This window comes from Hippichthys cyanospilos, chromosome 4, assembly GCF_059441005.1.
Source record: "Hippichthys cyanospilos isolate Australia breed blue-spotted pipefish chromosome 4, RoL_Hcya_1.0, whole genome shotgun sequence".
NCBI lineage: Eukaryota > Metazoa > Chordata > Actinopteri > Syngnathiformes > Syngnathidae > Hippichthys > Hippichthys cyanospilos.
The window spans coordinates 1,081,067-1,095,816 of NC_142372.1; the positions used below are offsets into that span (position 1 = coordinate 1,081,067).

Sequence of the window (14,750 nt, forward strand, 5' to 3'; positions counted from 1 at the left end):
CAGAAGGACCAAAAAGATAACAAAACCAGTCTGTCGTTATTGTGTTTTTGAACATTTGTGTTTTAGCGACTGTACGAGTAAAAAAAAATATTTAATTTTTATATCATCGGCGGTTATAAATGTAAATTATGCACTGTAACGGAGAGTGATGGCATTCAATGAGTGACACTGATAAAAGAGTAAAGATATACAAAACATAATCAAACATAGCAAAGAATGTGAAACTCATCTTTATTATAATAAAAAACGAACACATTTAAAATTGCAAAATAAAAAAAAAACTGAATATGTGAGTTCTGTCATGAACACAAGTTACAGACTAGAAATGAGCATTTTCCTTTGATCGGTTACATAGCAATATTTCGATTATGCGTGTTTGTTGCAGATTTCTTTTTGTGGTAGATAGGCTTCCCGAAATTACGATGTGTCTGCCCAATTTTGACCGAACATAAAGTTAATTGGGTATGTGACTTTGATTCGATAAACCCTTCTCTTTTCCACTTTTCTTTATAGTGTACACTATGCATTTTATTAATGCTTGGGCACATTTGCGCAGACCTAAAAAACCCAATTATCAAAGTTTTTATATACGTACAATCGAATCGAAGACAATGACATCACTGGCATTTTCAGAATTACTATTCCATTAAAATTGTTTTATCATTACATCGTGGACATTGTTTACTATTTTTCATGACAACAGAACAATTTTAATCTACATCAACAGTTTACGTATTAAATAAAAACAGAATAGAAAGGTTTTATTTACAATCATACTATTTTACATGAATTACAGTACATTAAACTAACATTCAGGAAAACAATGCAAACTCCACCAGCTCTTGGCCTTTAACTTCCAAATAGCTGTCCATTTATATGTACAATTTGGTAGACAAAATTTTGTTCAACGCTGTCCTTATAGGAACATCTTCTCATTACTGTGGGAGAAGCGAGTGTTCAGTTCCTGAGATTTCTTGAGCAGACGCTGCTTCTGCGCATCGTCGAAGCGATTGACCTGCAGGTCCGTTTCCCGGTCAAACGCTCGTCTCTCCGCTGGCTTGTCGCTCACTTGCTTGGCTTTCTCCTTCATGTTTTTGGTATGCAAACTCATCAGAGATTCTGAGCGTTTGGTTTTCTTGAATTAAGAAAAGAATATTTCAGTGTCAACAGGTAGCTTACCAAGTAAAATATTACACAATGAAAAGAAGAATGATGGATGGCACAACTTACATTATATTTGGACACCTTGTCTGCCATTTCCAAATCCTTTTGAGAGACTTGTGGTGCAGGATCTTTCTCAGCCTCGCCCCGTTTCTTTTTCTCTAGGCGCTCCTATCATTTAAGAAGAAGCGCCATTATTGTATTATTGTAAACTACCGTAGTTCCCCAAACATGAGACGCATTTTTTTCTCCCAAAAAAAGATGAAGGCTAAAAGTATGGGTGCGTCCTGTAAACCGTAACCTACACCATTCGCATAAGATTGATCCGTCAGCCACGTGCGCCGAGTTTTGACGCACGGATGTGCATTTTTTATATCGGCCGTATTCAAACTTACAATAAATACTGTAACAGGACAAGCTAGAGGGTGGACGGAAGTTGGCTGTTATCAGCCAGTGCCCGTTGGATCAAACAGCAGCTCGTGTTACAGCATTATTTTCAATAAAAAAAGCGAGGAGACTGAACCCAGGTCCGAGTCCATCCTTGTTCACACACAGGAATATTATTGAAATGGAGAGGGTCATGTAAAGGTAGGGTAAGAACATAAGAAGGATTTAGGAAGATGAAATTTATTCTGTTTTGCTATAGATTTTACATTGTCGCCAAACTGTTGGTGCATCCTATACACGGTAACATAGAAAATAAAAGAATTTGACCCTAAAATGAAGGGTGTGTTCTACACACAGGCGCGTCCTATATTTGTGGAACTACGGTAAAATGATGCTGCAAATAAGCATGTGATACCAAGAAGCCAAGAGTGGCAATTGCAGACTTTTCCTACCTTGGCCTTGCGCTCCGCATCAGCAGGTGTATCGGTCCAAATGGATCGGTCGCCCTTCTCTGGGCCCGCCCTCTTTTTGAAAGTGCGAGCTCCCAAGCCAATGTGTTGCAGTTCTGGTGGAAGCTCTGTCATCCAAGTCTCTCGGGTTGGTGCCTCAGGAACATCCTAGAAATGCCGAACGGAGGGAGTAACACTATACTGGTCTGGCTGTATTTGAAATACAATGTGCACACATTTCAGATATTCATAGCAAAGTTAACCGTGCAAAAGTAATTATTAACAAACGGTCAAGGAAATGTTGGAAGAAAATACTGCACTCACAACTTTGGTCAATTTGTCCTTCATTATTCGTGCCCTGCGTTCAATGTCCCGAGCTACTGTATTTTCAACGGGGCCGTCGGCTGGCATGGGTCCGATAATGACCTCATCCTCCCCCTCACTGCTGTGGTCAGCCTGGTAGCCTGGTGGCAAGGCAGGGCCTGGGAAACCTTCATCATCATCATCACCATCATCATCATCATCATCATTATGACCATGCATATCACGGCGGAACCCAGGGGGCAAAGCCGGTCCCAACACGGGAGGCCTGTACAGAAAAAAAAAACATCAAAAAAATCATCAAACATTTCCCAATTCTTTGCTTTATCAACTATCATTACTAATTATTTTGTTTACTTTTAGTGAAGTTAACACGTTTATTCAGTCACCTCTCTGGTGAAGTCTGTTTCTTGATAAAACCTGGAGGTAATGCTGGTCCGAAGAAGCCATCATCTTCATCAGCCTCGGTCTTCTCCACTCTATCGAAACGTCAAAGTTAATAACAGTGTATATGATTAACTTTAGATTTATGTATACCGTAATGTCATTCGACTGGCATACTCTGTGTGTTTGTCTCCAGGCGAGTGTCCCGTCTTGACTCTTTTGACGACCGATTCTTCACTTTCATCCGACGAGCTGGACGGTTCTCCTCGTTTGTATCCGGGAGGCAAAGCAGGTCCGGCAACTAAAACGGAATCGCAACACTATATTCAAACCGACACTAATGTAAGCGATTTCCTCTTATAACATTACTGTGTTTAAAAATACATGGTAAATAATACTCACACTCTCGTTCATCATCAGAACCGTCAGCCCTTTTAAAGTTTGGGGGCAAAGCAGGTCCTATTGCGTTCTGACACGCCATATTTCACGCTTCGGTCGATTTCAAAAATGTGTTCAATGCCAATTTCTGACCGAACGCGAAATAAGTCATTAAGTTGCCACTACAACTCTACACGGCGTTTAGGTCGACATTTTGAGCAACACCACGCATGCTCACTTTGAGGTCGCCATTACAGGAAATTACATAAAAGACGTAAAGTATAATAAATTACATTTCCTCCTTTTTTGTCACAGTTGCAGCTCATAATGTATAGTCAGTTTACTAATGATTTACCAATACGTGTGTTTTGGATAAGTGCGTGTTTATTCGAGCTTGTTTGACATTTGCGGCTGGGCTCGAAAAAGTCTACTTTATTTTGAAAACCAAAAACTGTTATTTCCGTTTTCCGCTAGTTGTGATATTTAGAAAGTTTTAGGGCCATACAAAATTTTTGACATAATGAAAGTTGAATACAAGTTTTTTTCTCTCCTTAAATTAAGAAACAGTCATTTTAATTTTAATACTTGGCGTAACCAGGTGTTAGTATTTAAAACAACCATTTGAAACTTTGTAGCTTTAGACAGATACTGACACAAAATACGTTGGCGTTCCAATGAATGATTATAGAGGCCTCGAATAACAGTCAAATCTGGTTTTGTAAAATGCTTTGACTCAGTCAATAAAATCCACCTGATGCTATTTCTACCTGCGTTTCACAGACACAGAATTATCTGATCTCGTCTTAGGTTTCTTAGGTGTCCAGTGTATTTTTATACAATAAGTAAGCTAATCACCTCTCAAGGTGTAACAGTCTTTGGGTAAAAAAAAAAAATAAAGTGAAATAAAGTTTTACTTTCAGTTGGGATATGAGATTATCGGAGGACGATTTAGGGCTATGTCTTTGTTTTAGTTTTAAAAGTCAAGATAATAATTTTCATTAAGAATGGCATGTGGACAGCCTTGTGCATTGTTGTAGTGTGCCAAAGAAGTGAGCGTGGGAAAGTGTCCACCCTTTTGCCAGACCAAAGTCTTTTGCTCCCTGTGAATCCTGTTTTTGTGTTCTGTCTCTCAATACTTGAGGCCACTTGGCTTGGAATGAGTTGAGGTAAATTTGAATTCGCGCGTCTGCACAGAGTTTAGATCACATAAGTACAAAGCATACGTCCCAATATGGCTTCCATGTGACCGAGCTTGGCTCTTTTTTTTTTTGGTCGAAACCTGCTAGTTGATTTTAATCAAATGCAAATAAAGGAACCAAGAGGATTAAATACAGTGAAGCACTACTAATCACTTGTATGGTATTTTATTCAATTCTTTGATCTTTACCTCAAATGCATTTCACATCAAAGTTGTCAAAAGAAGGCACTAGGGAGCTGAAATTTGGCTCAGATATTGGCAACATGTTCAACTTGGCACGACCACTTTGTTATCGAACTACCAGGAGTGTGTCTTCCTTTGGCTAAAATACTGCAAGAATGACATGAAAGAAAATTACCCAAAAATGGTCAGAATACCGCACAAGGGTTAAACGTGCATCCTATTCGTGGGCAAACACTGTCATCTCGGCTCGTTTGCTATTAAAATGTCATTGATGTGCATTTGTATAAAACTTCAAATACAGGCAAAGAACAGTGTACAAAGGAAACATTAGAACACAATTTAGCAATAGGTTGATTCACGTTCCAATTAATTTGTTCTTAGTTTGAAAAGAAAACCTGTTGAGTCAACTCTAACATGTAGAATAACTAATCATTCTAACTCCCAAACCAGTCACGGATCCTCATGTATAGTCATGAAACTTGTGCTGCGTGGAACAGGCACCCCCTTCGCTTCTTCTTCCTTCTTTTATTTAAGATTATTGGCAAGCAAACCATCTATTTCCTTTTTTTTTTTAATCGTTTTGATTCACGATTGACATACAAACCAGAAACTCACTCGGCTTCACACAAGACACAAAGAGACATCCAAAACGTGATTTGAATTACATTGACAAAGCTTTTCCACCTTGGCTTTCTGTTGCTAAAAGAAACACGACTGACTGCCCCATCTAATATAAATGCAGATTACTAGACCTGCGAATATGCAGTATATATATTGAAATATATATGTTGGTTGTAAAGACACCTGATTGAAATTTATAGTGAGGTTTCGAAATAAACAGCGGTCTGACTATTACAAACTTGCCACTTTAAGAAAAGTAGTTAACATCTTTCTTGGCTTTGTGCGGGATTTTTAGATACATTCACGGCTGTGCGTGCCTTGGTGCGGGAGCGCAAATGCTGATCGATCGGTGTGACGTAACCGTGTTTTTGCATGTTGTAATACCCCTCCTTTTTGCAAAGAAAGGACGAACCCGGCAGCCTTCTTTTTTTGGGGAGGGGGGCCTAAGGAAACGCCCACATCCGTATACAGAGGTCTCTACCAGCAAGCATCCAATCCTCTTCTTCCAATGAAGTTGTTTAAAAAGCGCTTCACAACACAAATCCAGCAACTTCACTTGAGTGTCCCACGCAGGACGAGCACGTGCTCCGTATAAACGCCGCCGGCCCGGGTCACTTTTACGCACGGGAGACAGTCACAAAAAATGGCCGTGCTCAATCATCTGACTGCAGCTTGCTGGAAGTATTTGCACGGGGATCATCTGAATAAGAATATGGTGGTCACGCTGCGGGCGTTGCACAAGTCGGCGGCCAGCGAGGCTTTTGGGATCCCCGCGTCAACAAACGAGGACAGCGTGTCCCCGAGTCTCATCGCGGCGGCGCAGGACGCAGACAAAAACGCAAGAGTCAAACGTTTGAAAGAGATGCCCGGACCCAGCACGGCGTCCAACCTCGTCGAGTTCTTCTGGCGAGATGGTTTTAGTAGAATTCATCAAATTCAGGTAAAGGCGCGGAAAAATTGGGAAAATGGCCCAGGATGTTGCGTAAAAGCGCGTCACGCGAAGCGTCCAGTAGTTACATTTCCGAGCCAATGTGCTTTCACAAAAGTCAATTAAACCTGATGTTGATTCGATTGTTATCTGCTCACGGTTGTATAGTAACAGAATCTGATCATCTTACAGTGTTAGTGTTTACTTAGGCCACGGGTGTCAAACTCGGGGCCCGGGGGCCAGATCTGGCCCTCCTCATCATTTTATATGGAGCGCAAAATGATGATTTGACTTCAAGTTTCTGGCCAAAATACCACATTTAAATGTTGTCTTTACTTAAAAAAAATAGCGATGATAAACAACACAAGCATTTTTTGTTCCCAATCTCTCAAACATATTTTACCAGCCTCTGATTTTAAAACTTGGCAAATGTGACCAACACACTTAAAATGTCATTCGGCGCTCTGACAGAAACTAAAACTACAATGTGGCACACGATAAAAATGATCATGACAACCCTGACGTAGGCAATTGTGTTTTAAGACTGGCATATTTTAAATGGCCTTGTATTAATCATCTGTTATGTTGCGGGTCACTCCGATGCGTTTGAAAATTAAAGTAAAAGTTGAATTAATGAACGATGGCATTTGTCTGCATTTTGAAAAAAAAAAAACATTTTAGATCAACTTTTAATAAATAAGCAAAACCTGGGTCAATATGACCCAAGAATATTATCAGTTTCTGGGGCAAAAACACACAAACAAAAAACAATCACAAAAGCTGTTAGTTAGCAGGATTACACACCGACAATGTTTCAGAAACGTTTGTATTGTTACACATGACCCAGGATGTTATTACTGTTCTAGAGAAATAAACGCAACTCACGGGTATATTTCAGTACTGCCTTTATTCATGTTTGAGTGGGCTTCAATTAAAAATCTTTAAAAGTCCGGGTCATATTGACCCAGAGAAATTGTTGCTATTCATTAGAAATAAACATAAATCAGTAGTTAGAAGAAAAATTATGGATTTTGATTATTTACGTTTCGGACTAAGGGTGACTAAGTATGCCTCGGGTCAAAATGACCCGGGACATTATTGCTGTTCCCTGCAATGTCAAATGTTGGAAATACGCATGTCATCAATCATTAAATGTGACAGAGTGAAAGTATAAGTGACCATAGCATTAAAACACACAGTATACATAATATGTTGTAAGCGTTTGTTAACTAGCGGCTGTAAATGTGTCATAGATGGAGCACAGCAAGAAATATGGGAAAATTTTCAAATCCCGTTTCGGGCCTCAGCTGGTGGTCTCCATCGCCGATCGCGATCTGGTGGCTGAAGTGCTGAGGGCTGAAGGTGTGGCCCCGCAAAGGGCCAACATGGAGTCCTGGAAAGAGTACAGGGACATGAGGGGACGTTCGACGGGCCTCATCTCAGCGTAAGTGGTTCTTTTGAATGACGTGTGGAGATATGGAATAGATCGGTGGATCGCAATACCTTTTCAACCCTGTTTTTTTTTCTTTTTTGCAGCCAAGTACCCAATAAAGACCATTTTTTTGGAATTGAAAACATTATTTCTGGCTTATCTGCTTGACAAGCAGATAACAATTGAACAATTTGCGCAATTTTCTACAGGGAAGGGGAGCATTGGCTAAAAATGCGAAGCGTCCTTAGGCAGCTGATCATGCGACCCCGGGATGTGGCAGTCTTCTCCGAAGATATTAACAAGGTGGTAGACGACCTGATCAAGAGAGTCAGCATCGTACGCAGCCAGTCTGCGGACGGAGCAACCGTGGTCAACGTGAACGATCTCTTCTTCAAATATGCCATGGAAGGTTAGAAAAAACAAACCAAAAAAAGGCATGTGGCGATGAAGGAAAACGATTGCGAAACCTTTGCTTTTCCTTTTTGTCTTTACAGGCATAGCGGCCATTTTATACGAGTGCCGTTTAGGCTGTCTGGAAAATCAGATCCCCCGGGAGACTCAAAACTACATCGACGCGCTGCACCTCATGTTCAGTTCCTTCAAGACCACCATGTATGCCGGAGCCATTCCCAAGTGGCTGCGGCCCATCATCCCCAAACCTTGGGAGGAGTTTTGCTTCTCCTGGGACGGCCTCTTCAAATTCAGTGAGTTGACGACGTTTTTGCAGTATCCGAGCCTTGCGGCGCATTGCGCCGTGCATGCGGTAGTACGCTTTTGTTTATCGCAAAAGAGGATTAGGGCTAGTGAAAACAAAACGAGGTTGCCAGAATTCTCCTTTTTTTACTCAAAATTCTGACTTCAAAGTCAGATTTCTTATTTCCTTCTTTTAATTCTCGCTTTAAAGTGAGATTTTTTGGAATATTAGTAATCTCATTTTATTAATTAATATTTTCAACATAACGCTGACAGAATGCTGTAGACTCAATAGACTCAAAATCAATATAGCGCCTTCTTCTATCTCCAACGTATAACACATTGGTCATAATTCAATATATATACACACACACAAACAATCATTTATACATCAGAATTACACATCACTAATTTTCATACAAGATCTTGTTCGATTCAAACATCATTTGTATATTTTGAATACTATATTTTTTAAAACTCTTTTTGGAGTACAGCCGTGGATTTACATCTTTTCAGTTCTATTTCATAATTGTTTCATAATTTGACATCTTGAAGAGATACACACATTTCCGTATATACATTTGGATTGTCTTCTGGTGGCTAGCAAAAAAACACGGTACTTTTAAACAACAAATTGACAAGGAGTTGGATCCAGGCTGACGTACGTGGCAAAAATCTGCATAGAATCGACACAAACTCTTTTGAAGATGTACCGAATAGCACGATTTTTCCTGCCGGGCCCGCTTGAGCATCGACTTTCCCCCATGAGCTAAAGTGAGTTTGACACCCCTGAATTAGACGTTCATTGGTAAAATCGGTGATTGTGAAATTCCTTTTTGGGCGTATGGACTCTGTTACATAACCTGCTCGCTCTCCTGTTTCTTTCCCTTCTTTCACGACTTCCCTTCTCTTGTTACCCCCCCCCCCTATTCATCCCACCTTCTGTGTGTGCGTGTGTGTGTGTGTGTGTGTGTGTGTGTGTGTGCTCCCAGGCGTCACTCACATCGATAAGAGGCTGGGCGAGATCAAGGCCCAGCTCGAGCGGGGAGAGGAGGTGAAGGGAGGGCTGCTTACACACATGCTGGTCACCAAGGAGATGAGCATGGAGGAAATCTACGCCAATGCAACAGAGATGTTACTCGCGGGGGTGGACACGGTGTGTGACGGCCGCAGTCGAGGAATGCGCTCTGTGTGTTTTAGCAGCGGGTGAAGGGATCGCACGTGTGCGTGGTAATGTGTGTGACTGAGTCGGTGTTAAGTTTCAAGGGTGGCGTTTGTGACGCCACAGCCATGCCTGTGTTGCCGTGCCAACGTGGGGTCAGAGTGGTGTGTGTGTGTGTGTGTGTGTGTGGGTGGGTGGGTGGGGGGAGTGGGGGGCGTTGGTCCCACAGAACCCCCTCTGAAAAACATGCTCTCCGTCTGATTCGGTTTCTTGTCATTAGTCGGTGTCTGTTGGATCTACACGGGGGGCTTTTGTCCTTCTTCCCTTCCAGATATCGGAACCGTGAGGCCATCATTACATGGCGCCCACAGTGAAAGCATTCATTAGCATATGAAGAAATTGTTGTTGTTACAGCTTTTACCATTTGGTAAAAGAAATTGCTGTAAAACATTGCGATGAACAAAAAATGACTAGTAGCAATCTTAGAGTGAGAATTATCTCCTAAAAGGAAGCATGATCACTTTAAAGCCAAAATTCAAACTTTCCTCTGACTAAGGTGAGACTTCTGAGAAGTCAGAATTCTCACTGTAATGTCAATTCTGAGAACAACGTTATAATTCCAACTTGAAACATTGAACTACCCCACCAAGACAAAAACTGTGAAAAAAAATCAACCAAATGGTTGAGCGCGCAGTTAAAGTTGAAGTCAGTTCAATAAAAATAGACTTCTGATTTCAATGTGAGCGTGATGAGTCCGGATTGTGACTTTAAATTGAGAATTCCAAGGAAAAAATTTGAATTGTCACTTTAGCGCTTAAATTAAATGCTGACTTCAAAGTCAGAGTTCTTAATTTTGCACTTTAAATTTGGAATTCTGAGAACAAAATCAGAAATCAAACTTTTAATGTGAGCCATCTGAGAAAAAAGCGAAACAAGCCATCATTTTGAACATTCATTGTGGCTTTAAAATGAAAAATCAGATAACTTTGAGTAAATAACGAACAAAGACAGACTTCTGACATAATAGCGAGAATCTGGCAGTCTTTTGTTTATGTCACTGAGCCTATTCGTCTTGGATCATGTTTAAAATTGATTTGACTTCACAGTCACAATGGCCCTCCGACAGAAACTAAAAGTGCAGTTTGGCACACGATTAAACTGAGTTTGACAGCCCTGGCTCAAAGGATGCACCCATACCTTCGGCCTTCGTTTTGGGGGAAAAAAAGTACGTCTTATATTTGGGGAACGACTATATATGGGGTAAAGATTCTAGACGATGTAGCGTTACAAATTCGAGCGGTCTCTTTTCAACAGCGCCGTCTGGAGAAAGAATAGGAATGCGAGCATCTCCGCAGCTACTGCCTAATTTGTTCGGGGCGGTGTCGGATTTTTCCGAATTATGGGCCCGGAGTGTTTTGTGCTCATCTGGGGGCCGCCGGATAAAAGGCGGTGTGTTTTTGTTGAACTTGTTGCAACGGCCATGTGCTGGTAGGGGGTGGATTTAGCTGTGCTGTGCCTTTGCTCAGCAAACACAGGAGCTGTCAAGACACGTTAGCCGCAGCCAGAGTTATGGCATGGACTGGGCAGAGGTGAGCTGGGTTAGTGGGAACGGACTAAGCCGGATTGTCTTGGAAGCTGAGAGCCATTTTTTCGTTTTTTTCCTTAGCGGGGGGAGTAAAGACGATCCCGGGCGTAAGATAGATGCGAGAACGCCGGCGATGGTGGGGGAAGGCGCCAAAGGAAGACTTTTGGAGATGCGTTTGGGCGGGCCTTTGTCATATGATTCCTCGCGGCCTTTGTCGCAGGTGTTGCCAGCGTCTCTGCCAGCTGGCCTCGATGAGCAGCTAGGGAGCTAAATGGGGGGCCGGAGGGTGTCAAAACCTTATTGGAAGGGACGTACTGTAGGCCGGTGGCCGGAACGTACCCGAGTGAAAAGAACGGCACGGATAAAGGTTTGTCCATTGTCAGACAGTGATCCTATCCTGATCTCCAGAGCCTATTCATAGTGACTAATCCGCAAGCGTCACAAAATACTTGGGTGGGAAAGTCACAAGAAGCCTGCATGGGGGAGTGAGACTTGATCAAACAGGAAAAACTACTGAATGGGAAGATGACACAGACGTGAGAGTAAACTGACTGCTTTCTGCGAAAATGGGCGGAAGTCAGCAATGATGTAACATGAATGATGTCGGGTGGTTGTGTCAGGAGAAAGATTTAGTCAGTTTTAAAGGGGCGCTGTGGAAGATTTGGCAGTTCTCCATTACGGGCAGCAGGAGGCGCTGCATTTACCATTGACCGTAGCTATAACAAACATGGCAGCCTCCGGAGACGTGCCACCCCCCGTGTAATATCGTTTCACGATAACGAGACCTACCGTTATATTTCGAACGTACTCTTGGTCGTTAACAACGCATTTATTTGAAATTTATAATCATTTGATTCATTCCTTTTGAACGAAAAACAGTCGAAATCTTCCACAGTGTCCCATTAAGGAAGACGATTAGGGACAGTGAAGAAACAATTGAAAAAGGAGGGGGTGGCGGAATTCACACTATTAGCTCAGAAATCGACGAGAATTCTTTTAATACATTCAGTGCCAGGGACGTATTTTCCACATTTTTTTCTAAAATCTGGACATTAAATCCCAGCTACTTAAGTATTAAACCAATACTTAAGTACATTAAGAACATTAATGAATTAATTCCAGACTCGAGAACCCAAGAACCCTTTTCTTTCTAACAAAATATCATTAGAAACTGACCCAGTGGGTTCTCCAGGGTTAAACCTCTTTTGTAGATTTAGGTTTTTATTTGAATCATGACTATATATTTATTCCAGCGCTGGAACAAAAAGTGTGGCTTGTTTTAGCGCATCTAATTAAGGTATATGCTGAATAATGACAAGGCTAAAGGACAGGACTGCAGCTGGTGTTTGCTCAGCGCGTGGAAAAAGCCCCCCCCCCCACGCACACACACACACACTCACGCACCTCACTCACTCACAAAGCTCCCCACTTATGCAACGTGACAGAAACTCTTACTATATATCAGCTTGCACTTCAACCGCTGCTTGCAAAACCTTTCTCACAAAATTATGTCTTCCAGACATCCTTCACCCTGTCCTGGGCCAGCTACCTGTTAGCACATCACCCCCAAATCCAAGAACAAATCTACCAGGAGGTGGTGAGGACTTTGGGGCCCAGATCTGTCGCCGGGGCCGAAGACATACCTCGCCTGCCTTTAATCCGAGGCCTGGTCAAAGAGACCCTCAGGTGCGCGTTACACGCTACACGGACTCCACTTCGTAATCGCGTTCCACACTTAATGAAATGTGTTTGTTAGTACAGTATTATCCTCGTGTCTTATTATAAAAAGCGTGACTTCTAGGTGGTGCTGAATAACAGTCTCTGTGTGCTCCTCCCTGAGAGCAGGCTTTTTCCAGTTCTCCCAGGCAATGGACGGATTACCCAGGATGACTTGGTGGTGGGCGGATACTACATCCCCAAAGGGGTACGGCTCGTGGACGTTACACATGTGTGTCTTGTATGGTGAGCATGCGCGAGAGGAAAATGAAGTTGTTGTTTGTTTTTTTTTTGATAGTGCAGCCAGTTGTAATATGATCCTGCATTACTCATGCATCTTTGTCGTACAAGCGCTGTCCAGTTGCTCTCAACAGCTTCCCCCTCTCCACTTATGGAATCAGACTTGAGCCAAAAAAAGAATCAAATAAATCTTTTTGTTTCGAACGAAAATCTTCTAGGACCCAACATCTTTTGGTCTCAAAAGAAAATCAGACTTGTACAACAAAAGAATTAAACTAAACGTTAGAATTCAAACGAAAAACTGGAATCAAGCAAAACCTTTGGTTTCAAGGGAAACATTTGCGGAATCAAAGAAACCAAAGTTTTATTTGATCCCAGAAGTTTTGCGTTTGAAACCTAAAGCCTTGTTTGATTCTTCTTTCGAGACAAATCCGATTCCCTATTCCACTTTGCTAGACTCAGCTGGCTTTGTGTCACTACTCCACTTCCTTGGACGAGGAGAACTTTGCTGACGCGTTAGACTTCCGACCAGATCGCTGGATCCGCAAAGATCCTTCAGATCGCGTCGACAACTTTGGCTCCATTCCCTTCGGCTACGGGATCAGGAGCTGCATTGGCAAGAGAATAGCCGAGTTAGAAATGCATCTAGTTCTGACCAGGGTAAGAACTATACATGACTTGTTTTAAAGTGAAATGTGCACGCCACTCATTCTTACCTTGCTGTCCAGCTCCTCCAAAGGTTTCACATTGGGACGTCTGCCCTCACTGCCGAAGTGAAGGCCCGAACCCACGGCCTTCTCTGCCCTGCGAGCCCAATCCACCTGCAGTTCACTGACAGAGAAAATTAGGTGACGTTTTCTCTCTGTAAGGTCCACTGTACTGTACTGTACTGTACTGTACCATCTTCACATATGTGTTGCGATTTCACAAAATAAGGCTTATGTCTCCGGAAACCAAAACTGAGCTCTTGGTACAATATAACTATTCTAATTCTATATATAATTATATAAATTGATCTATAATACATGGGAGTAGCTCAGAAATTGTTGAAGTTACGGCAATCCTTTTTTTTCCTACATTTTGATTACAATTTGAACCTTTTGGCTGCTGGGAAATGAATGTCGAGACCTTAAGGGAGTTGTTCTTTTAGAAATCCCAAAATGGACATTGAAAATTCATATTTTCGACAATAACTCAACTAATCTCGACGTATGCCTGGTTTTGTCAAAAGGCGTCATATATATTATAATTCTCGGAAGACTGCTTTCTGCACATCGTCCAATGTTTCTACTGAGGTTTTACTCGGGCAGCAAATGGAGGATACGCGTCTTACTGGACCAATAATCGAAAGTCACATACTGTAACTCATTTTATGTTTGTCTGTTTTAGATCAAACCACTGCATTTTGTCGGAGCTGTGACTCCTATTATATATCCTGTTATCTGTTATAAAAAATGATTGCATGAGCTGTCATTTACATAATCACCACACTGTACCCCTTGAAAATTGATGCATATATTGTGTGTTCCAATTTTCAGCATATTTTCACATGTACAACAATGAATGTTGATAGTATACACTGAATGTATCAAAGTGTTGCTTTTTTCCATAAGCAATGTCTATAGCTTGTTTTTCTGTCTGAATTCTAAACTACATTTTTTTAATCTAATCAGTGTAATGGAATGTGTGTATATGAACTAGAAACAATTGATTTGTAGGTAGATGTTATTTGTGAAGGAGTGACAACTGTGAAACAAATAAAATGTAGGTTTGTGTTTTTGTATGCCATCTATCAGTACAAACAGTTAAGTGTTTTTTTGGATGCATGATTTCAATGATTTTAGATATCATGCATGTGACAAAAAGAAGAGATTAATATTCTCACTGATTTGCATAGAAAAGAGAATAGAAA

At 41.5% G+C, this 14,750-nt stretch overlaps 2 protein-coding genes across 2 annotated transcripts; one reads left to right on the forward strand and one right to left on the reverse strand.

The window, feature by feature from the left end:
* Window positions 1–212: 212 nt before the first annotated feature.
* On the reverse strand, window positions 213–3,318 carry gpalpp1 (GPALPP motifs containing 1). The gene is made up of 7 exons (XM_088413479.1): window positions 3,105–3,318; window positions 2,880–3,003; window positions 2,708–2,797; window positions 2,322–2,586; window positions 2,001–2,165; window positions 1,231–1,332; window positions 213–1,135 (listed from the first exon to the last, which is right to left on the reverse strand). The coding sequence occupies exons 1-7, from the start codon at window positions 3,181–3,183 to the stop codon at window positions 917–919; spliced, it is 1,044 nt and encodes a 347-aa protein (XP_088269605.1). The 5' UTR covers window positions 3,184–3,318; the 3' UTR covers window positions 213–916.
* Window positions 3,319–5,590: 2,272 nt separating this feature from the next.
* cyp27c1 (cytochrome P450, family 27, subfamily C, polypeptide 1) lies at window positions 5,591–14,626 on the forward strand. Its single transcript, XM_088412911.1, has 9 exons — window positions 5,591–6,022; window positions 7,264–7,454; window positions 7,652–7,851; window positions 7,937–8,146; window positions 9,128–9,291; window positions 12,402–12,568; window positions 12,728–12,806; window positions 13,295–13,498; window positions 13,567–14,626. Exons 1-9 carry the CDS (start codon window positions 5,726–5,728, stop codon window positions 13,684–13,686), a joined length of 1,632 nt encoding a protein of 543 aa, XP_088269037.1. The 5' UTR covers window positions 5,591–5,725; the 3' UTR covers window positions 13,687–14,626.
* The last annotated feature ends 124 nt before the right edge of the window (window positions 14,627–14,750 follow it).

What these genes read in the sequence shown, in the direction of transcription:
- gpalpp1 (XM_088413479.1), bottom strand. Translation starts at nt 3,183, where the DNA reads ATGGCGTGTCAGAACGCAATAGGACCTGCTTTGCCCCCAAACTTTAAA. An exon ending in CCTGGAGACAAACACACAGA is followed by an intron (nt 2,798 to 2,879) that starts GTATGCCAGTCG and finishes ACGTTTCGATAG; the next exon opens with AGTGGAGAAGACCGAGGCTG. An exon ending in ACAAGGTGTCCAAATATAAT is followed by an intron (nt 1,136 to 1,230) that starts GTAAGTTGTGCC and finishes TCTTAATTCAAG; the next exon opens with AAAACCAAACGCTCAGAATC.
- cyp27c1 (XM_088412911.1), top strand. Translation starts at nt 5,726, where the DNA reads ATGGCCGTGCTCAATCATCTGACTGCAGCTTGCTGGAAGTATTTGCAC. An exon ending in GATACTACATCCCCAAAGGG is followed by an intron (nt 12,807 to 13,294) that starts GTACGGCTCGTG and finishes CCACTTTGCTAG; the next exon opens with ACTCAGCTGGCTTTGTGTCA. An exon ending in TGCATCTAGTTCTGACCAGG is followed by an intron (nt 13,499 to 13,566) that starts GTAAGAACTATA and finishes CTTGCTGTCCAG; the next exon opens with CTCCTCCAAAGGTTTCACAT.